The 23,647-nt window shown below is 36.1% G+C and overlaps 1 protein-coding gene across 1 annotated transcript; it reads right to left on the reverse strand.

The window, feature by feature from the left end:
* Positions 1–10,458: 10,458 nt before the first annotated feature.
* LOC131251558 (glutamine synthetase nodule isozyme-like) lies at positions 10,459–16,415 on the reverse strand. Its single transcript, XM_058252315.1, has 13 exons — positions 16,230–16,415; positions 16,108–16,147; positions 15,862–15,965; positions 15,712–15,760; positions 15,501–15,607; positions 14,434–14,521; positions 13,190–13,318; positions 13,017–13,091; positions 12,386–12,439; positions 12,236–12,273; positions 11,571–11,730; positions 11,412–11,472; positions 10,459–10,810 (listed from the first exon to the last, which is right to left on the reverse strand). Exons 1-13 carry the CDS (start codon positions 16,301–16,303, stop codon positions 10,716–10,718), a joined length of 1,074 nt encoding a protein of 357 aa, XP_058108298.1. The 5' UTR covers positions 16,304–16,415; the 3' UTR covers positions 10,459–10,715.
* Between the last annotated feature and the right edge of the window lie 7,232 nt (positions 16,416–23,647).

Consider the following 23,647-nt stretch of genomic DNA (forward strand, 5'->3'; position numbering starts at 1 on the left):
GAATTTGTTAGTCCACAAGAACTACAGCTCTATTAACTTCCTCGACTCAACTTGAAAAAGCTCTAATCGACTCGACTCGAAATTGGGTTTGAGCCAAGTTGAGCTTAGATAAAACAAATATATGACGATGGGCCCCAAAAAATCCCTGACAGGATCATCTGTCTCTAGCAAGGTCCTGGTGAGGGTAGTATCCAATTCATGTCACAAATTAACTTATCATTGGAACTAAATATTTATATGGTAAGCCTACCTAATGAATAATAAGATCTTAGACAGATAGAAAGAAAAAAAAATGAACCTCGAGTTAATTACGTAGCCTTTCCTATTAAAAAAATCTTAGTACGCACTAATGTTGTGAAACTGTGACCTCCTTGAAGGAATATCATACCAATTGAATAGAAAGTCATTTGTCCCTGCACTAATCAATATTAGTGCATTACTAATTAAGTTATTAGCTTTTTGATCACCTACAATCGACTTAAGCCTATTTATATAGTTCTTAAACATCGAAAGCCACCGCGACACCGGTATCATGTCTGACACTACCATGATCGGGTCATCGATACCAGAACCCACCGACGTGAAGCTAACACCAATCTTGATCTCATTATCAAATAGCAATGGATTCAAGAACGGTGGTAGTTATTTCTTGATACTCAGCTCGGACACCAGCATATCGAGCATTAACCGTCTCTCCGAGAAGTGGCTTATGGCCTCATAATCAGGGTAATACACACAGTACAGTGAGTGATCAGCCTTCAATAATATATTAATAAAGTTGTTGTTGTCGATGTCGACCGTTGAATCACCAAAGATCAGAACGACGGAAAACTTTGGTGGCGAAGTATCGAGGTCGTAGCATACAATGATGGTGATGCAGAAGAGGAGGATGGAGAAGAAGATTTTGGCCATTGTTATTTTGTGGGTATTTGAAGGCTGGTATGGGCTTTTATTTATAGTGTTTGTTTCGTGCTGTCTGTAAATTGGGACACGGATTTCCTGCACAAGGATGCTAGGTGGGGTCCACCGTGATGTTTTTTGAGAAATCCACCCCATCCATCAGTTTTAGTAGCTTATTTTAGGATGTGTGATAAAAAATGAAGTGTATCCAAAACTTAACTGGGCCATAAAAGAAGAAACAAAAGATATTTAGTGAACACCATTAAAGTATTCTTATGACCATAAAGTTTTGTATTAGGCTATCTTTTCAATGTTTTCAATTCAACCCATTAAGAATGACCTTATAAATGGTTTGGATAGCATATAAACATCAAGGTAAAGTAGTTATGTAATTATTATTACTAGATTGTTAATTTTTTATTATTATTATTATGTTGTATATTAAATTTTTATTGTTAAATTGTTATTCTTAAATTGTATATATATTACATTTTAAAAGTAAATTATATATTACATTTTTTTCTATTAAATTATTAGTTGTGTGATTGTTATTGTTAGATTGTTAATTTGTTATTATTATTGTTAGGTTGTATATTATATTTTTATTATTACCGTGATCAAGTCATCGATACTGAAACCTGCAAATGCGAAGCTAACATCGATATTAATTTTATCGTCTGATAGTAATGGATTCAAGAACGACGATAACGATTTCTTGATACCCAACTCTGACACTAACATATCGAGCATCAGTTGTCCATCTAAGAAGTGGCTCGTAGCCTCATAATCAGGCTAATCCACACCATACAGCGAGTGATCAGCTTTCAATAATGTATCAATATAGTATTGTTGCTGATGTCGACAATAAAATTGTTGAAAATTAGAACAACGGGGAACTTCGGTGATGAAGTATCATAGTCGTGGCATACAATGATAGTGATGCACACGTACGAGAGGAGGATGAAGAAGAAGATTCTCGTCATTGTTATTATATGAGTATTTGACGGCTGGTAATTTATTTATAGTGTTTGGATTATACAGTGGGTATAAGTGTTTAATTTCGAAAGGGATTGGCTACGGACATACAAAAGGAAATAGCGGGAATTCAGCGAGCACCATTGAAGCATTCTTATGACCATAAAAATTTTGTATCAAGTTATCAGTATTTTCACTTCATCCCATTAGGAATGACCTTATAAACGGTTTGAATAGCATATAAACATAAAAGTGGAGCAGTTATGTGATTGTTATTACTATATTGTTAATTTGTTATTATTATTGTTAGGTTATATATTAGATTTTTATTGTTAAATTGTATATATATTAGATTTTTAAGTAAATCATATATTAGATTTTTTCTATTAAATTGTTAATTTGTTATTGTTATTGTTAGGTAATATATTATATTTTTATTATTAAATTATTATTCTTAAATTGTATATATATTAGATTTTTAAAGTAAATTATATATTAAATTTATTTCTATTAAATTATTAGTTATATGATTGTTATTGTTAGATTGTTAATTTGTTATTATTATTTTTAGGTTATATATTATATTTTTATTATTAAATTGTATATTAGATTTTTACTATTAAATTATTATTATATGATTGCTATTGTTAGATTATTAATTTGTTATTACTATTATTATGTTATGTATTAAAGTTTTATTATTAAATTATATATATATTAGATTTTTAATGTTAAATTGTATATTAAATTTTTATTGTTAAATTGTTAGTTATGTGATTGTTATTGTTAGATTGTTAATTTGTTATTATTATATTTAGATTATATATTAGATTTTTATTATTAGATTATTATTATTATTATTAGATTGTATATTAGATTTTTATTATTAGATTGTTCTTGTTATTGCTAGATTGCATATCAAATTTTCATCAATATATTGTTCAATTGGTTAAATTGATTTTTTTAATTGTTGTAGTGTATGATAATTAGTTACTCATTCTCTTATACTCAATTGAGAATTTTTATATTTTCAGGCATTGATATAGTGTATTTTTTAACGTATAGAAATCCTCAAATTATCTCATTTTTTTTTTATAGTTTAAGGTTGTATAGATTGAAATACTTTCATTTGTTCTAATTTAAATACATATATTTGTTTCGACTCATATTCTTTTTCTCTATAAATATATTTCTTATATTTATTTATGTCGTCAAATATCCACACTTTATATTGATACTAAACGTGAGAATCAAATCCATGATCAATATTTCAATAAAAATAAGGGGAGATGCTGTCAAAATTTTGACATGACATTTCAATTATAAAATAAATGAACTACAATCTATCCAACCTTAAATAAGTAACTAATTTAGATAGTTAGGCACATATAGCCTATATAAAAGCATTACAATATATAGAGTGTAGATAATTTATTTTCATGATATCCAAATTCTCACTCCTTAAATCCCACTCTATTATAAGTTAATACTACTTTATTATGATAAATGCATAAAATTAATTTCTTATCTTTATATTTATAAATGACTAGTTAGAACTCATGTATCTCTAATATCAATGCATCAGGCACATCTCCTCTTATTATAAAGGGTGAAGTGTCTTCAGCTTAAACCAAATGAAAAAAAATATCAACAATTTGGAATAACTTTGAAAAAGTTGTGCTTAATGATATGGTGAAGATTGTGTTCTTTATAAATTATTATACACTAAGAATCATGAGGAGAAAAATACTCATTTAAATAGACATAAGTAAAGTTGTTGAAATAAATCAAAAATTTCAATTCCAAGCCAACAATTGCTTTCATTTACCAAGATTGAAGGGCACGACTCTCCACGTATATTTTTCACTCATAAGTATGACAAAGAAAAGTTGAAAGTGTAGTATGAAATATTATTAATTATTGAAGAAAACTTCTTTAAAATGATAAAAAGCAAAGTTTTCATAAGATATAGTAAATTCTTTGATCATCAAGTTGAGAAGACCTCCCACATCACTGTAATAAGAGTGTATGAAGATATACGTAAACAAGAAGATAAAAATGAAAAAAGTTTTTTCATTAGTCTCTAAAATAAGTTTGACTTGTGATTTGTGGATGAAGTCCAATAAAAAAATTAGATATATTTCATTAATCGTGCACACTACATTGATGAAAATTAAAAATTCTATAAGATAATTTTCAGCTTATGCTACCTTCATCCTCCTCATACTGATTTAGCTATTTCTAATTGCATCTATAGTTGTCCATTGAGGTGGAGCATTAAAAAGAAAATCTCTCTAATAACTTTAAATAATGCCTCTGCAAATGATAATATAATTTCCTTATTATATAAAAAGTTTAAGGTAACTGAAAATTTAATTATTTTTTTGAGAAAATATTTCGGATTGAGTGTTATACTCACATACTAAACTTGATTATATAAGAATAGTTGAAAATAATTAACTACATTATAAAAAACATAAGAGAGAGTGTAAAATAATAAGGGGATGACCTTCAAGATTGACTATATATAGTAATATAATCCAATGTTTGAATGAGAAATCTCAAAAAAAAAAAAAACACTAAGTTAGATGTATGCATATGTTGGAATTCAACTTTTAAAATATTGGAATTGGTTATGGAATTGGAGCTTGTAATTCTTGAATATGCGACGCATGATAAAACGTATACTTGATTACCTACTAAAGATGGTTGAAACAAAACAAAACAACTACATATATTTTTCAAAGTTTTTTATGATGTATGCATATGTTGGAATTCAACTTTTAAAATATTGGAATTGGTTATGGAATTGGAGCTCGCAATTCTTGAATATGCGACGCATGATAAAACGTATACTTGATTACCTACTAAAGATGGTTGGAACAAAACAAAACAACTACACACATTTTTCAAAATTTTTTATGACTATATAATTTTTTTCTAAAAATAAGTATATCACAATAAATCTTTTACATTCGTCTCTTTAGAAGATTAAAAAAGCCCTAAAAAAAGTGTCGATGAAGGTTTGAATTTTCTACAACTAATAGTAATTGATATGCAAATGAAGTTTGATAAGTACTGGGACGAATACCATTTATTAATAGTCTTAGCAGTTATTCTTGATTATCATTACAATATGGGCTTGGATAAGTTCATTTTTATAAAAATTTATTCTTTTAAAAAGACGATAACCAAAACCTCTAAAGTTTATAACGCAATCGAAGAATTATATACTTTGTATGTTTCTACTTTATCCACAACCATAGTAGGTGATAAAGAAGTTAGAACTGTGAGTGTTTCTATAAATCATGATATTGTGCTCCATAAATACATGTCTTACTTAAAACAATAAAAAAATAAATGATCATATAAAGGAATCAGAGCTAGACTTGTATCTCAAAGAGCCAATTGTAAAGTGATCGGATTTAGACTTTCATGTTTTAAGATAGTGGAAGATAAGATTCAGTGACTCAAAATATCCTACACTTTCAATGATGGAATGGGACATATTGTCAATTTCAATTTCAACAGTGACATCAAAATCCACTTTTAATATAGGGAGTAAAGTTGTAAGCAAGTATCGAAGCTCACTTTCACCAAAAATAATTGAAGCATTAATTTATATACAAGATTGATTGTATTTGGTTTGGGGAGGCAGTACTTTTGATATTGAGGATAACGATAAGGAGGAGATCGAGTCTCAAGAAGAGACTACACCTGCAGCAACATCAATATGAAGGAGGTTATAAATTATTATTAATCTGTTGAAAGTGGTGTACTGTATATTTGAATATATTATACATACAAAGAAATGCAATCACTTTTATTTTATTTTCTTTATATAATATTAGTACCCTAGTTTGTCAATAATTTATCTTTGAGTCGGTATAGAGAAACTTTTAAGCTCTGTTCGTTCAACCAACACCCATGTCGGTCTAATTGACCTATGGACAGTAGTAAACAGACTAAGTTTCTGTTCTGTCGGTCTGACCAACAGGATTGTCAGTTCCTGTCGGTAGGACTAACAGAACATAGTCGGTCTGACCAATAGACTCCGACCGTCACCAATCTAGTAATATCCATTTCACATAATAGACTATTTATTTTCATTATTGCTTTTGTTTATTATATTACAGACCTTTGTTTAGCTTTTACATCAAGTTGTTGCTTCTATTTTTTATTTTTTTCTAACTATATCAACATACTAACTTTTAAAACATGAAGTATAGATATGTCATCATCTGACCCATTACTCGACGTTTGGGACTACGGTTCCCTAGTCCATTCCCCAAGGTCCAAAAAAATGAAGATTATGTATCGTTTATATAGGAGAAAGTTTGTTAACAAAACTAATCAACTTAGGTTACGCCTGGCATGTTAGGGTGGAGATGCAAAACCGTGTCCTAAAACCTCAAAGGAGATCCAACTTATTTTTCAGGTTATTTTAAATTCAAATAAAAAGCCTTTAACCCTATCCAAACCTTCCATAAGAGTTTTAATGGGCAAAATTTCTAATACACGAAAGATAAGGAGTCAAAGAACTACTTTGGAAAAATAAGAAGAGCAAGTCAAATTATTAGAATTGGAAAAAGAGCAATTACAACTCGCCTTGAAACGTAGTATGGAATAGACTTTTAGATATCATCGATGTCTTCCAAGACAACATGATACCGAAGCAGAATCGAACACGAGAAAAAAAAATAATAATAAACCAAATTTCTCTTCTGTCTTAGTGTATTTTATACGAGGTTGGATACTCCATATAAATATACTCATAAAGAAAGCTTTAAAAAATCTAGTTTAAACTCTTATAACCATATAAGAACATGATAATAATAATAATAATAACTCTCTCGACGTTATGATTCAAGAGAGATGAATGACTACCTATATGGAGATTTAGATAGCAGCTCAAGCTTGATAAACGAATCTCTTGTTGTAAAAAAAGACAGAAATACATCTAAGGATGGATCGACGACGAAAGTAATGGATCCAATTCAGATGCGGGAGGTAACTATCATGGACACAACTATGGTTATATGCCAAGAAAGCACTCCTCATATGGAAGATATTAACTTGATGTTGTGAATACTGTAAGTTTATACTATTTTTACTTTTTCATTTGTAGGTCATCTTTGATTTGCATTGGATCATTTTATGTACAAACTTGAACTCAAAAGCTCAAACTCAAACTCGGCTCTAGCTAGCTCAAGCTATTGACCAAACCGAGCAGAGTTGTTCAATACGACTTAAGTACCGAGCTGAGCTGAACTCAAGCTAAGGTATGCTGCTGGCCAAACGAGCAGAGTTGTGCAAAGCTTATCTCAGCTCGGGTTGATGTCCAGCTCTAGTAGAGTGCGTGGTAAATAAATAAAATAAAATAAAATAAAGCCTTTTTCATGAAGATACGGAAATTTACCGAAGTAGTTCTTTTAATTTCAAACTCCCTATATTTAATGAGAAATGAGGAGAACACTCGGTCACAATGCTTCTAGTTACACCGGTTCACTTTGACAATCCTATCAATTACTCTGAACCATCCATTAAGTCCAAAATATATTTCATAATCTATGAATCAAAATTCACACTGATCGTATGATCCAATCGACCTTGATTTGGCCATATTTCGACAGCCATCCTTTCTTCGAAGCCATGGATGGGATGGTTGTAACTGCCTTACGAAAGTAATTCTTTAGAATCATAAGCAATCCATGATTATCCTGACAAATAGATGGATCGAATTATGATTTCGATTATTTTTTATGTAACTGATCTTATCCGTTCATATTGAAGACCATCGATCAAATGGTTAATATTTGTCGGATCAGTGTGTTGTTTCAATGATAGCCCAAAAAATGTTCTCTAGACATAATGAACTGTCTGGATCAATGGATTGCGCCTTCTAAATATCGCAATGCAGCAAGGAGCCCTATACCCTATGGAAGCGGATTGGGTGGTGACCCCAACACCACCTAGCACTGCCGGGCCCAACGTGATATATCTGTTTCATATCCATGCTGTCCATCCATTTTTCCATGTCATTTTAAGGCATGAAATAAAAAATAAAGAAGATCTGAAGCTCAAGTGGACCACACCACGTGAAACAATGGGGATAATGACACTTGCAGTTGAAACCTTCCTAGGAACCACCGTAGTGTTTCTTTGCTATCCAACCTGTTGATAAGGTAACACAGACCTGGGGAAAGGGAAAACACAAATATCAGTTTGATCCAAAACTTTTGTGGCCCCTCAGAAGTTTTTAACGGTGGCCCCTTAGGTTTTTTGTCTGCTTCATTTTTAGGCTCATTCCCTAAACTTAGATGGAAAGACGGATGGACGGCGTGGATAAAACACATACTTACTGTGGGCCCCATAACGCACCCAATCTGCTTTCGTAACTTATATAGTGATACGGAGCACTGTAGCTTTTCTCATACTGCATATATCGCTATCTTACTCATTTCCTTTTTTATTCTAAATGGGCTTTGATAGGGCTATGATGCGCCGTTCCATAGTACGGTACGGGGCTGGTTTCGGTTTCCAATTGGACTCGGACAGTAGCTCCGCCTCTAGATCTTGGTACCCGTCGCTACTGTGGGTCCCACTATAATCTATGTGTTTAATCCATTCCGTCCATCCATTTTATTAGCTAATTTTAAGTCATGATCGCAAAAATGAGGTAGATCTAAATATGAAGGTGGTCCACATCACAGAAAACAGTGCTGATTGAACGACCACCATTAAAATGTTCTTAGGGCCCACTGTAATGTTTATTTACCATCCAACTTGTTGGTTAAGTCACACAGAACTGGATGAAGGGAAAACACAAATATCATCTTGATCCAAAACTTTTGTGGACCTCAAGAATTTTTTAATGGTGGGCATTCACTCACCATTGTTTCCTGGTGTGTGATCCTCCTAAGAATTGGATATGCCTGATGTAGGAAATTGAATGGACATGGATAAAACGCATTCATCATGTTCGGGCCACAGCTTTTCCAACAAGGACCAGTACCGACCTGGGTACTGTAGGGGTTACTACAGAATCCGAATCCGGTTTGGAAACCCGGATTGCATAAATGATGATCCACGGCATATGCTACTCGGGTCATAGACTCATAATAAGAACATTCAATGGATGAAGCTAAGATTCAAATCTACCTCATTTTTAGGCTCATCACCTAAAATGATATGTAAAAATGCATGGACGGTCTGGATAAAATACATACATTATGGTGGGCCTCATGTAAACCCTGAGAGGACCGTCTGCCTCTGGCTTGGCCTGCTGGGGGTAGTACCCAAACCCGGAAGGAAATGAATTGCCTAGTGAGTAAACTCTGCGGGTCCCACCGTGATTTATGTACTTTATCCCCTCCATCCATCCATTTTACCGGATAATTTTAAGGTTTGATCTAAAAATGAAGCATATTCAAAGCTCAAGCGGACCACATCACGGAAACAGTGTGAATTGAACTTCTACATTTGAAAAATTCTTAGAGGCCACAGAAGTTCTGGATAAGCTGATGTTTTGTTATACCTCCATCCATGTCTAAGTGATCCTACGAAGAGGTAGATGACAAATCAACATTGCTATGGCCTTAGGAAGGTTTCAACGGTGGAAATCATTATTCGCACTGTTTCCTGTGGTGTGGTCCACTTTAGCTTTGGATTTTTGGGCTCAACCCCTAAAATAAGCTGGAAAAACGGATGAACAGCGTGGATAAACATCGTACAATCATGGCGGCCTGACGCAATCCAATTTCCCCAATCCCGCTTGGATGCACTTTTGCAAAGGGGTTTCCACGCCAACTTTTTTGGTGGACCCAACGAGGAGTGCTCTGTGGACCCTACCATGATGTATGTGTTTCATCCATACCGTCCATCTATTTTTCTAGATCATTTTATGATATGAGACAAAAAATGACGTATATCCCAATCTCAAGTGGACAACATTACATGAAACAGTGTTGAATGAACGTCAACCATGAAAAACTTTTTGGGGCCATAAAAGTTTTGGATCAATTTGATCTTTGTTTTTTACCTTCATCTGGATCTGTATGACCTAATCAACAGATTGGATGTCAAATAAACAGTACAGTGGGCCTTAGGAGGATTATAATGGTGGATATCCATTATCCAATGACTATTGTCCACCTGAGATTTACATCCCTATCATTTTCGGGATCAAGACTAAAATGATCTGTAAAAATGGATAAACGGAACACATACATCATGGTGGGGCCCACATAGCACCGACCACCGGGCTGGTGGCAGGGGGGAGTAGCCAATCCGTATCCTATTTTGCCAAGCAGATGGAGACCGTAATACAATAAAGACTCGGGTTTGGCTGAAAAATGTAGTTTAGGCACCTAATGTTTCTTTTTAGGTGCCATCCAAACGGGCCTGTAAAAAATGGCTACATATGGCTTGGGCCACCACAGCTCCTGGAATTTCCAAAAATCATGAAATCATACTCTTGCAGACATGAAAGAGCTCTTTCTTTCCACTTAATCTGATTCGCTCATGAAGAGGAGGTGGGCCCCAGATCAGACAGTGATGAAGATTCAACAACGTCTGAAAAAGGAGACTTTGAAGACTTTGAATTTATTAGCTGTTACTAATGTGTTATTCAACATAAGGCATTCTCTCACCTGCCTCTCTACAACCTCAAAAAAACGAAAGGACAAGGAAGACTAGTAAAAACACACTACGTGCACCACATGCAATTTTTCAATGAGAATAGATGATTAGAGATCGTAAATGCATTTGGAAGATCTCAAACCAATGGAAATTTGGGCCCCACGAAGAATGGGGATGTGGCCAATCTACCCATGTTTAGCTTATGTTGGCTTCCACAGGATCGTCGTTTCTGCAATCATGGAAGTGACCACATAGGGATCCATGTTCGAGGCGGGCCTCCTGTCCTCAAAATAGCCTGCAAGATCATCACAACATGTTTAGTCCCTTCATCATAAGACCGAATCATTTTAGGCCGATTTGAATTGAATTTGAAAGATAAAAGGTCTACTACACTGATATGGGCTTTCCACCATTTCTCAGATGGCAACAACTCATCCACAGCGCACATGCATACATGTAAAATGAAATCCAGGCCATCCAAATCATTGACCCAAATGGGAGAATTGACTAATGACCCTTTGATTGTTTTAATGAAATGGATGGCCAAAGAAGAAAATACAGCAACAGTTCATATTAAAACAAAATGGACCAGAGACAGAATACATCCTGAAGATCCATCCATGGTGAGGGCATGCAATCCAAATGATGGTGCCATTTTGGATGGAATATATCCCGAAGATTGCATTTATTCGATTGTCCTAAACATTCGATTGGTGGCCATAAATGGACAACAGCTGATATGGGATGGTTAAGATTATCCAATTAAGAAATAGAAAAAACAGTTCAAGAGAAACTGATCAGCCATCCAAAATGGCGGAATTTGGAAAACATACCCAAATGGCGGAATTTGGAAAACAGCAAAGGAGATGATGATTAAAGCTTAAAAGAACCCTCACCTTTGCCAGCTTTCTCTGTGTCTCGACCGACTCGAATGGAAGCACCACGGTTAGCAACTCCCTGCACAAATCACAATAAGCAAAACGAAAAATGAATATGCGTTTTCCAGACATTGGTATTTAGAACATGTCTTGGATTGAATGAAGTGGAAGGGATACCCATAAGAAAGTATTGATATCAGCAGTCTCATGCCGTCCAGTTAGACGCCGTTCGTTGCCTTCGCCATAGGCAGCAATGTGTTCCTTGTGCTTCAGCCCAAGCTTTTCAATTGCCTTCTTGATAACTTCATAACCGCCATCTTCTCTCATCGACTTGGTGCTGAAACCCCCAAAAAAAAAAAAAAAAAAACAAACAAACAAGACTCACTCCAAATGAGTTCAAATTGTTCCAAATCAGTTGAAAATAAGTATGTAATCTAGGATAGTGTTTGTGGGTGGCATTCGGTAGGTACGTGTGGGGACCATGGCTGTTAGTCAAGACAATTGATCTGATAGGCCCCATTATGGATGGAAGATAGCCCATGCCCCAAAAATCCACCCAACAAAACAATCCTAACCCCTTCAATCTGCAGGCCTGTAAACAGGCAGGTAAGTAAAATTATTCCACATTGGGTGGAGAAAAAGGCCAACGATTAAATGGCTATGATCCTCCAATCTAGAAATTTTTCGGGACCATCCTCCATCCATGGTAAGGTCCATCAAATCAAAGGTCTGGAATTGGATCATAAAGATACTAAAAAAGAGAAGGATATCTTGGTGTTGCTACCAAGAAACATGGAATGAATGGAATCCTCTTCTCATTCCACATAAAACAACTATATTACCTGTAATTCGTATGAGCGCCAGCTCCATTCCAATCTCCCTGGCGACACCAAACACAATATGAATGGAATCAAAATACAAAGAGAACCACAACAAGTTGTAAAACAATGAAAAAAAAAAAAAAGATAGGTGGCATCCAAAAATAAATTTACCTGGATAGGCTTCGGGTCAAATGAGAGAACAACGCCAGCAATCTCTGTAATCCTCTGTTTACATAGCAAAGAGAACAATCTTACGACTAGTTTTACGAAATGTAGAATCATACATATAATTAGATTCTTTTAAAATAAGCAAGACATTCCATGTAATTCCCCTTTTCAGCCCTATATATATCAAAATTAAGGTCTCCACAACAGCCATGGACTGTAATTCTCTGTTTACATAGCAAAGAGAACATATGAATCATACATATACTATGATTCTTTTAAAAATTTCACACAAGCAACATTCCATCTTATAGGAATCATACATACAGTAGGAATCCCATAACAGGTTGTAGGAATCATATGTCTGGTACAATTCCTTTTGAGACTAATTTTAGAAAATGGAGACAGGAAACAAACATATAGTAGGAATGCCTGTCTGTTTTCGTAGAATTACACCATAACTACATTCAAATGAATAATTATTACTTGTGCAGGACCAAACCCGGAAACAATGGGCCACCCCATGAATTTTGTGGTTGCCGAACCATATGACAAATGGGAACGGGACTACCACACATGGGAATCTCGTATTAGATAGTAAAAGAATCAGGTTGCCATGTGGGCATCTGCAATTTACCTCAAGAATGTAGCGAGCGACCCATAGTTCATCACCGGCAGAGATACCGACGGCGGGGCCGACTTGGAATTCCCACTGCATGAGGAGCAAAGTTCAAGAACTGCACCGAATAATGAAGAGATGCAAGCAGACCAAATCTGTTAAAGAAAAGGATGGGTGAAATGGATTCTCACCTGGCCTGGCATGACTTCTCCATTTATGCCGCTGATGTTGATGCCCGCGTAAAGACAGGCCTTGTAGTGGGAATCCACTATGTCACGGCCGAATGCTTTGTCAGCACCAACACCACAGTAGTATGGGCCCTGACCAATATTCACATAATTGCGTAGATTAATCAGACATCCGCGAAAGAGAAAAATCATTTCTTGTTAGAGATGACCTTGTCCAAAGAACAAATAGAAGGGGTGAAAAAAATCATGATTAGAAAGAGAACATCACACAATGATATACAAACAAGCAGAGTTCTAACACGGATCCAGCTTTCAGTGACCCAGATCATCCACCTGGTGGACCCCACAGTGGATGGGAAATATCTTATTTTTAACCATGCATTTAAGGCCGATGATCAGATGGCTAGAATTGTCCAACAGGGGTGTCATTTGCAGCAAGCATCACCCACCAAAGGTTGCCCTCAACAAATGAACAGCCTTAATCTCCAAAAAAAGGGGTCCCACTCATACCAAAACTAACAAAAATATTGGGTCTATTAGTCAACACATTGTTTGATAACCAGGAATTCTAACTCAGCTCGGTTGACCAATGAGTCAAGACTCAAACGAGTCGACCTGGTGACTCGGCCGAATCTCATAAATTTGACCAGGTTGGTCATATGTTTAATTTAATTTTTTTTAAGGATAGATTTACAAATAACATATCATTTGATATTCATGTATTCAAAATACTAATTAATAGCATATATTATTTTTTTTTAATTGGAAATAAAAAGGAGTAGAATCTAAGCAAGCATATTAATTGATAATGAATTGCTATTAAAACCAAATTTCTAAAAATTACTAAGAAAAACAAAGAAAATCAGTTCATTAACAGCAAGTAATGTTGTTGATTTAGCAACTTTTCACAAAGGATCAACTTGGACCAAATTTTATGACTTGCTGGCTCGGCTGACTCAACATAAAACTTGGCTGAGTTGACTAAAACTCAGTAAGTTATGAACAGGAATGATCCATATCATGAATCGGCCAGTTTTTCTACTGATCCGAGTTAACTCATACGAGCCACTGGTTGACTCACTGAGTTTTCAAACACCGAGTCAACATATCAAGAGATGGGAGACTCCAAGAAGAGACAATACCCATAAAAACAAAGAGCATGGCAAAAGACAACTAAATAAACATATAGAAAATATTCAAGGAAATTGAAATTCATATGTTTGAAGGGATGAAAGGGTATGGTGTACCTGAGGACCAGGGTAACCTCCCACAGGCCATCCTATGGGCCATCTAACATCTTTCTTAAGAAGGGTATACTCTTGCTCTATTCCATACCTGATTTCCAAAAATAAAAAATCAGTTCATTTGATAAAAACCCAATATAGAGAAGATAGCAAACAGGAAAACAAGGGAAATGATATTTACTTCCCCATCTTTTTATGCACAAGCTCCCTTTTGTCACTTCTCTTGGGACTAATCTAAGAGGACTGATCACATACAGGTAATGGTGCGATAACTTGCGGTACCGCACGATCTCTCATTTACGGCATCCATACATGAAAATGGTTGGCCACGGAGGGGCCCACCGGATGAGTGGAACATCCTGATTTTTGTCTCAGGTGATCTTCCTGGATACTACAAGTTGTGGTCCTTGCCTATATGTGATCTATAGTAGAAAAGAAGGGAGTGTGCATCAATAGGTGTGGCCCTATCGGGAAGATCACATACATCCAATAACAACCAATAACATGAATGATCACATACATCCAGTCCACACAAAAAAGGTGGCCCCATCTTCATCAGTCAGTGTAGAAACCATGCTGATCCACTAATCAAGGGGGCCACACTTGTACCCTGGATCAGATTGGGAAGTTCATCGATTTGTTGGTATTGGTCCCCTACCGAGGAGATCGGCCTGATCATGATCTTCAGGATAGGGCCCACCTCTTACAATAGATGGGATGAACTTAGCATTCCATGATTGTATGTGAACATTCCTCAAACAACAACAACGACAACCATAGCAAGCAAGATTTTGTAAGTGATCAAATGGCCTTGCTTCCATGATCCACTGTGATTCAGCCCCACGATTGTGCCGATGTATAAAAGTCATGATCTTATGTTATCATTCCTCAAACAACATCGACAACGACAACCATAAGCGTTCTTGTAAGTGGTAGAACGACCTTGCTTCCATGATCCAATATGATTCAGCACCCGTTGCACCGGTATACAAAAATTCACTAAATATAATTAAAAAATAAAATAAAATAAAAGGGAATAACAGAACATTAAATATAGAAAGGAACATTACCATGGAACCTCGGCCAGAACATCAGGATGGCTGAAAATCTTCGCAGCATTGTGTCTTTTGTTCGTTGGAATCGGCTCTCCAGCAGGTGTGTAAGCATCACACATCACCTTAAAAAACCATATAAATAAATAAATACATAAATAAAATAGTTTTATATTATTAATAATTATTAATTTTGATTTTTAAAAAAAAAAAAGAAAAAAAAAATTACAAGGATATTGTTGCCTCTCCTAAATGGGTCCTTGAAAATGGCCTGAGGACTGTTCATTAAAAAACAAAAACAAAAAGATAAGTAAAAATAATCATTAAAAATGCAAAAGAAAAAAAAAAAAATCAAAAATCAAACTAAAATAAAACTTACTATAGTATTACTTCACTATCTTCACCGGGAGCTTGACCAGTGCTGGAACCGTCGTAATTCCACTTGGGAAGCTTCTGAGGATCTGCAACCGGCCCCGGAAGCGTCTGTTCCAATCAAGAAAACCCAAAATAAATAAATAAATAAAACAGAAAATAAAAATACCCAATAACTAAAACCAATCAAAACCCAATAAATCAATCCAACATCAAAAACCCAATTCAAAACAGTTTTAAAATTAAAAAATACCCTTGCTTTGCTTCTGATGTCCGTACCAGATGCTCCAAGCCTATTCAAGAACACATATTAACAAAATATATTTGAAAATGAGAGATTGGAAAAACAATAAAAAGAATAACAAAAATCCAAACCATATGTATTCGGCAATGATTTTCTTAGTGTAATCAGAGAGATTTAAGTTGATAAAATCTGAAAGCCGAGACATTTTAATGTTTTGAAGAAAACCCAACAACAGAGAGAGGGAAAGAAATCAACGGCAACTAAGAGAGAAACCAACGTTTCCCTCTCTCTCTCGAAGAACTGAATGAAGAGACGCGGTTTGGGCTGATTGCCATTTATAGAGCGGGTTTGGTGTGGAAAACATATAATTGAAGAAATCAACCGTCAGGATCAATGGATAGTGGGACCCACCTGCGGATATGGAAGAACAGAAGACTGTTTGTATCCGTATCATGATGTGTGCGATGATACGCGAGTATACAGACGGAGCAACTTGTTTGGTAATCTGAACCGTTGGTATGATGGGTCCCATTTGGATGAGGGGATAACTCAAAATAATAATAATAATAAACAAATAAAAATCTACATTGGATGGTTCTAACCCTTTGATCATTGGCCAACAAGTAGACGGTTAATAAAAAAAAAGTTACAGCAAGAGATTGGAATTAAGGAAGAAGATTCGATTTTTACCGAATGCTGCCTCTGGTGGTCTATATTCCTGGGCAGTGCCTTTTTTTTTTTTGTTTTTTTTAAAAGAGAAAATTACATTACGGGGCAACTGTAATAATGTGGATCACTGGCAATGCAAAAAATAATAATAATAATAAATAATAAATAATAAATAAAATCTATTTATAGAAATAAAAAAATCTTAATTCATCTATTTTAGCCATCCAGTCTATTCATGTTTTTCAGTTCATTTCGAAGAATGAGGTCAAAAACCAAACAAATCCAAATCTCAAGCAAAGCACACCACAAGAAGTAATGTCAATTTTAAGAACTTGTTATTGAAAACTTTTTAAAAACCACAAGTTTTGAATCAAGCTATTACTTTTGTTTTCCTTTCATCAAAGTTTGTGCTACATTATTGATAAGTTGGATGGTAAATGAGCGTCATTATAATCACCCTTAAAGATTTCTTGACAATGGACATTCCGTTATCAATATTTTTTAAGGATAATGGAAATTGCGCATGCATATGTTATATTCACGATCCACTACCTTAATTCGCTTTCAGCGGTGTGAAATTTGGATATATCTCATTTTTTAGCTCATGCACTGAAATGAGTAAGAAAAATGGATGTAAATGTTAATAGATATGTCATGGTAGGACCTATAAAACTTTGACACCATCCAGGTAATTTGTGTTAGTTAAAAACTGAAAATTGAAAATGTGAGGCCCTCTTAAGATGTGTTTCACATCCAGCTTGTCCAACTGATGCACACCAATAATATTACTGGAGATGCCAAAAATATAATGACACATTAATATAATTATTAGACAAGTCAAAAATACACCTATATATTAATATTATCACTGGACATACATAAATACAGTGGATTCAATTCAAAAATAAGATATTATATAAAAAATAATATACACTATTTAAGTTTTGTTCGTGTCATCGCCACAAGGGGATGCATACGACTAATAGATTGATTGGATATAATCCAAGTGACATATGAGGCTATAAGTTTTTACTATTTTTAGAGAAATTAAATAAGAGTATTTATGTAATTTCATTCCTTTGAGAGAGCCTGGGTATTTTCCCAGTAGTCTAGATCAATAAGCTATGGGCCCACTTGAGCGAAATGGATGGTCAGGAGTATCCACGTGGGGAAGCATCAGACTCGGAGGATTTATGGGATCCTGGGCCCCAGGATAGTATAGCTACTCGAGCCTTGAGTTTGTACTAGTGAGGCACAATGATAGTTGATCTGGACCGTTGAATTGGTGCGATCCAAAGGATGAATCATGACACGGAAACGTAACAGATTGAAAGATCTTATTCATCGATGTTAAGCAATGCTTCATTTGGTAGTTCTATCCGGACCATTCATTTCTATCGTACCCGTTCATAACCTTGATGAGTGGATCTCCCTGATCTTTCGGTTAGGAATGCTCCAGGTGGGCCTCACCTGAAGACTAGATAGAACGGCTAGAGTTGCTTAACACTTACGGTTCATGGCCAACTTTGAGTGAGCCACAGTTCTGAAACTCCCATCGATTGCTCTTGACTATATGATCGCTAGCCTCCAAACGGACGGTGAGATCAAACCGAAATTATTGTGTGGTAGGAGTGAAATTAACAATTGATAACCCAATACAGGGTCACCCATCGAACGATCCAAAATCCCTGATCACAAGACAGGAACCGGGTAGCTTGTCGGGTAGGAGCGCATGATAAGCAGCGGTGCACAACCGGCGCACAACAGCTAACTCCAATAATAAAATAAGAGGGAGGAATTGTTTGATACTCTGGCTGCAGTGATGCCTGATACGCAGGCACCGAGAAATTGTATTCTTATCAAAATATTAACTGAAAATTTTGATCCTACTCTTAAGTAAATTAGAATCCCAAAACTACATCCCTTGAAAAATACTAACCTCTGATTCGTGGACACTTGTTTATTGAAAGAGAACCGTTGGATTTTCAGTTCAATCTTTTAAGACCTATTCAGTAATCCGACGGTTGATAATCAAATTAATGTCGTTGGGACACATAACTCGGCCACTCCGATTTAAATTATTTTTATGCCACGTGTACAATAGCTAAGGGGGCGTTTAGGGGCATGGGTTTAAGTGGGATTTGGTGAAACTAGGTTTTAAGATCCCACGGATCAAGGTGTGTTTGGGAATCACTCAAGATATGGGCTGTGAAGCCCTTCTTCGAATCAATGCTAGAGCATGAGTTTCAACCACCGTACTTTGGATTTCGAGTAATCAGTGGTTGGTGCTATATGGACCCCACCATGATATTTTTGTTTTATCCATGCCGTCCATCTATTTTGAAATATAATTTTTGATCTTCAACTCAAAAATGAGGTAGATATAAATCTAAGGTGGACTACACCATGGGAAAACAATAGTGATTGAATTACACCGTTAAAAACCTTATAAGGCTATCTGTGTGGTCCAGTTGAGATTTGGAGCAAACTTATTTTTGGGCTCATACCGTAAAATGATACGGAAGAATGGGTGGTCGGCCCAGATGAAACACATACATCATGATGGGGCCCACAGAGCACCGACCAGTATTAGCAAGATGAGATGCCAATCCGTTTCCCCAGCATACAGTGTGATGGCCTCGATACATGATATTATCATCCATCAGATTCCGCGAGATTTTCAAAGTTCTCGTCAAATAAGCAAGCACCTTTTCTGTTTCGCTTTTCTTATTAGTTATTAAATAAATAGAAATGACATCATGGATGTATCTTCATTGAAGTTCTAGGCAGCACCCTCTACATCGTACACGTGGACTATATCTTGTAATCCAAACCGTCGAACCGATAAGAAATCATAATGGTTAGCTACATTCCAGAATTAAGTGGATTGGAATATGTTATCCATCTGAACAGTTGCCTCTAAAAGAAACCATCAGAGAAGTTGTTCAGACTCCAAAAAAATGGACAGCCAAAATTTCTAACTCCATTTTATCTCTTTATTTATGGACCACCATAATTTTATCCACACGATGAACGGTCCCGATGATTTCAATGATATTTTTACGTGTACTGTAACGACGAATTTGCAAGGAAATTACATGCAGCGGCGTGTATATTAGCATTCCCTTAATGAAAGTCTGACGTGGGTAAAAGCGCGTTGGCACCGCCACCAGACGTGAAGAATAGTGCGGTATTTTCAATTTATCGATATTTCTCCTTACTGAAAATGTCGCGACATGTTCTAAAAAGATATATTGATATCAAGTAAAATTGCCGAAAACATTGATGCTCCGGCAGACTACGGATAACCATAAGCGGGCGAATGGATTCCTTACACGTGATAAACATCAAACTCAAGATAGCTCATGGGAACTACCCATGAGGTCGAGCCGTGTGAGCCCCACCGTGATTCGTGTCAAACATCAACACCGTGTGCATTTGATAGGTCTCGTTTAAGAATAAAAACCATTACGAGTAGAAACCATTAAGGGCCTGTTTGGCCGGGCAGGCTGGATTGGATTAGATTGTATTAGAAGGGATTGGAAGGAGTAATCCCAGGATTGGCTGGGCGTGCCAAACAAGCACGAAGAAATTTTGCCTGGATTGGAGCAATCCCATGGGATTGCCAGCAATCCACTAACATCACCATCATTGCCTTGAAATCCACCCAATCCCTCCTAATCCCATGATTTTTGCCTGGGACATGTTTGGATGAACAAATTGGAAGGGATTGGCTGGGCGTAATCCCGGGATTGACCAGGCAGGCCAAACATACTTGGTGGTAGATTCCCTGGATTTAGCAATCCCATGGGATTGCCTGCAATCCACTGACACAGCCATCATTGAATGCAATCCACCCTATTACAATCTAATTCCGTGGGATGGGCCTGTCCAAACACGCCCTAAAATAAGTCAAAAAGGCACTTGGTTGTTGCTTTTTATATATATAGGCCCAATAATTTCCATACTTTATAACAGCAACTTTGCTTTGTAGTTTTTATTCAGTATTTAGATTCCCTGAGAATTCCATTCTCTATCTTTTTTGTTTTTTTAAAGAAACTTCTTTTTACTTTTAGGTACATGATCCATGTAATCAAGATCAAGTCTAATCTCAATTTTAGGTGGGGATTTAGGCAGGTTAATTCCACGTAATTTAGATACATTCTAATGAATGTCCTTAATTTTCACTATTTTAAATTTCTAAAAATTCTTGAAAATATAACTTTATATTTAACTCGCGTTGTCACTAACCAACCCTTGATACTCGTGGTGAGCCTATATGTGGGCGGTACGAATAAAGAACCATACAAATTTGATTAATCAACCGTAGAAAGCCAATGAATCTGACTAATCACTTAGGGTCTGTTTTGGCAGTGGGATTAGAAGGGATTAGGCGGGATGGGATTCATCTGGTCCCGTGCCAATTCCACTCCATGTTTGGGAAGAATGGAAAAGCTTGGAATTGAATTAAATGGAATTGCATTGGGTCTCGTGCTAATTTCACTTAATGTTTGGGAAGTTGTGTGGGTCCCACCATGATGTGTGGGCTATATCCACACCCTCCACCCATTTATCGAGATTATTTTAGAGCATGGGCCAAAAAATCAGGTAAATCTAAAGCTCAAGTGGATCCCACCATAGAAAGCAATGAGAATTGAATATTTACCGTTGAAAACTTCTTTGGGACCACGTAAGTTTTGGTTCTACCTCATTTTTAGGCCTATGCCATAAAATGAGATTACAAAACAAATGAACGGTTTAGATATAACACATGTATGTTATTCTAAGTAATTTCAAATGATGGTGGGTATATCCATTCAATGCACCATCGTATTATCAACAAAGCCTGACATTAATTTTATCCCATGGCAATAGGGGACAATCCCTGCCATGGGTAATAATCATGTCTTCTGAATCCCATCCCACCTAATCCCTTCTAATCCCACTGCCCAAACAGACCCTTAAGCATCGAGTACGATCTTGTGATTTGTTCACATATGGCCTAAATCTAGCCTCCCTATCACTGACTAATCAAGGCGACCACAACTAAATTAAAAATTTACCTAAAGCTGAGACAACTAGGCGTCAGATCGTAATTAACAAATTAAAGTAACCCAATTATCCATTTAGCCTACGAATCAACGGTTTAGAGTGACAATGACTAAATCGTCATTTTCACTAATTGCGAATAGGCCACACTATGGACATAATTAATTCAAACTCTAGTCATTGCGCATAAGAAATCTAACTACCTAATTTATTCAAGAAATGCCTTGATTATCCAAACGAGCTTTAGACCGCTCGTTAGTGGGCCACTACTTCCGAAATTATAAAATAATATCCATCTTATTGGGCTCGACGTCCATCGCGGGAGCCAAACCTGGATAGTTTCTACAATCACTCAACTTGAGCCGAAAGGTGAATGCATGAGAAGTGCAAATATCATAGGGAAGAACCTGAAACTTAAGTTATTTAAGTTGTATACTCTTTCGTGAAGTTGAGTATTTCGAACCGTCGGTTTATAACCAAACTTCACATGTAAAGTAAGAATAATTCCCCATGCACATCCGTATAACCATAACCCCAATTGAACATTTTCAACCGTTGATCTGACATAAGCTCCCCATGACCGATCTGCGTATCTGATCGTACCGAAACTGTGTCATAGCATTGATCCATTGGTGGGAAACCTACCACATTGTATAGATAAGCCTACGAGCCCTCTAGGGGGCCCGTTACTTAGAAATGACCGCCCATAGGGCAAGTATCAAATAAAGTGACCCTAGGGTCATTTACATACCATCTAGAACTATAAATAGCTCCTAAATCACCTCATTTTCTCTCAATTCGAAATTGGGAGCCCTAAGGTAAGAAAGAGAAAAGCTAAAGGAAAGAGAAAACAGCAGACATCGGAGGAGTGGTTGCTAGAGGAGATTTTTCCTATTCCCTTTGGCCCACAAGCCCAATTGTTACTACTTCCATTGTCAGAACTATTTCGTCGACGATTAAGGGTAAGATTTCAAACATTCCTTGTAAATGTATTCAAATAGGTTTTTCCCAACCCTAACGAACCCATGTACTTGTGCAGGTGGCCGAGGATCCTTCCTTAAAAACGTCAACCTAGGAATAACCCTGAGTCGAATGTACTAATAATAGGTGTGGACTATAAGTGCTTAGGTTGCGATTTATCAATATTACCATTCCAGTTAATGATTTATTATTGCTAATATAGTTTGTGCGTAATGATTTAAGAGCATTTCTATTTTTGTCCAATAAATTACTAGTTGTTGTATAACAATACTTATGTGTTCGATGAAATCCCTGAATGAATAGATTATTGATTTTGATGATTGAATGTGAATCCAATCATCTTTAATGCCCATCGACTTGATTAAATTAAGAAGTAGGACTACAAGAGTAGTCTGGTTAGTCGGTAAATTTTCGGAAATGGGTTGACCGAATTAGGTTGGCCACCCCGGATACGTTCGATTAATCCAGATCGAATACGGATGACCGACAGTAACTGGACCACATAAGGTGTTACACACTCTATGCCGATTACACTGGTGTTCGGCATACTAATTGAAATTATCCAAAGAACCGGTTAACTCTAAATATGTTCACCATATATGATCATAACTGTTTGAATATGGGACACCCCCCTTACCATTTGCAAAAGTTTACTATTAACCATTATCATCGCGATCCTCAAGACTCGTGAGTCGGGCATAGTGGTATGGGACACCATGTCCGCACTGTCGGTCTACGCTGGGGTGACGAGCCATCCTGTAATGACCACGAGCATTACTTTTACTACTTGTCTTTCGTATGTATTCAGTTGGGAGTGATGAACCCAGACGAGTTAGGGATTACAGGCGTA

This window comes from Magnolia sinica, chromosome 7 (assembly GCF_029962835.1).
Source record: "Magnolia sinica isolate HGM2019 chromosome 7, MsV1, whole genome shotgun sequence".
Taxonomy (NCBI): domain Eukaryota; kingdom Viridiplantae; phylum Streptophyta; class Magnoliopsida; order Magnoliales; family Magnoliaceae; genus Magnolia; species Magnolia sinica.

What these genes read in the sequence shown, in the direction of transcription:
- LOC131251558 (XM_058252315.1), bottom strand. Translation starts at nt 16,303, where the DNA reads ATGTCTCGGCTTTCAGATTTTATCAACTTAAATCTCTCTGATTACACT. An exon ending in ATCATTGCCGAATACATATG is followed by an intron (nt 16,148 to 16,229) that starts GTTTGGATTTTT and finishes GTTCTTGAATAG; the next exon opens with GCTTGGAGCATCTGGTACGG. An exon ending in GATAGTGAAGTAATACTATA is followed by an intron (nt 15,761 to 15,861) that starts GTAAGTTTTATT and finishes TTTAATGAACAG; the next exon opens with TCCTCAGGCCATTTTCAAGG.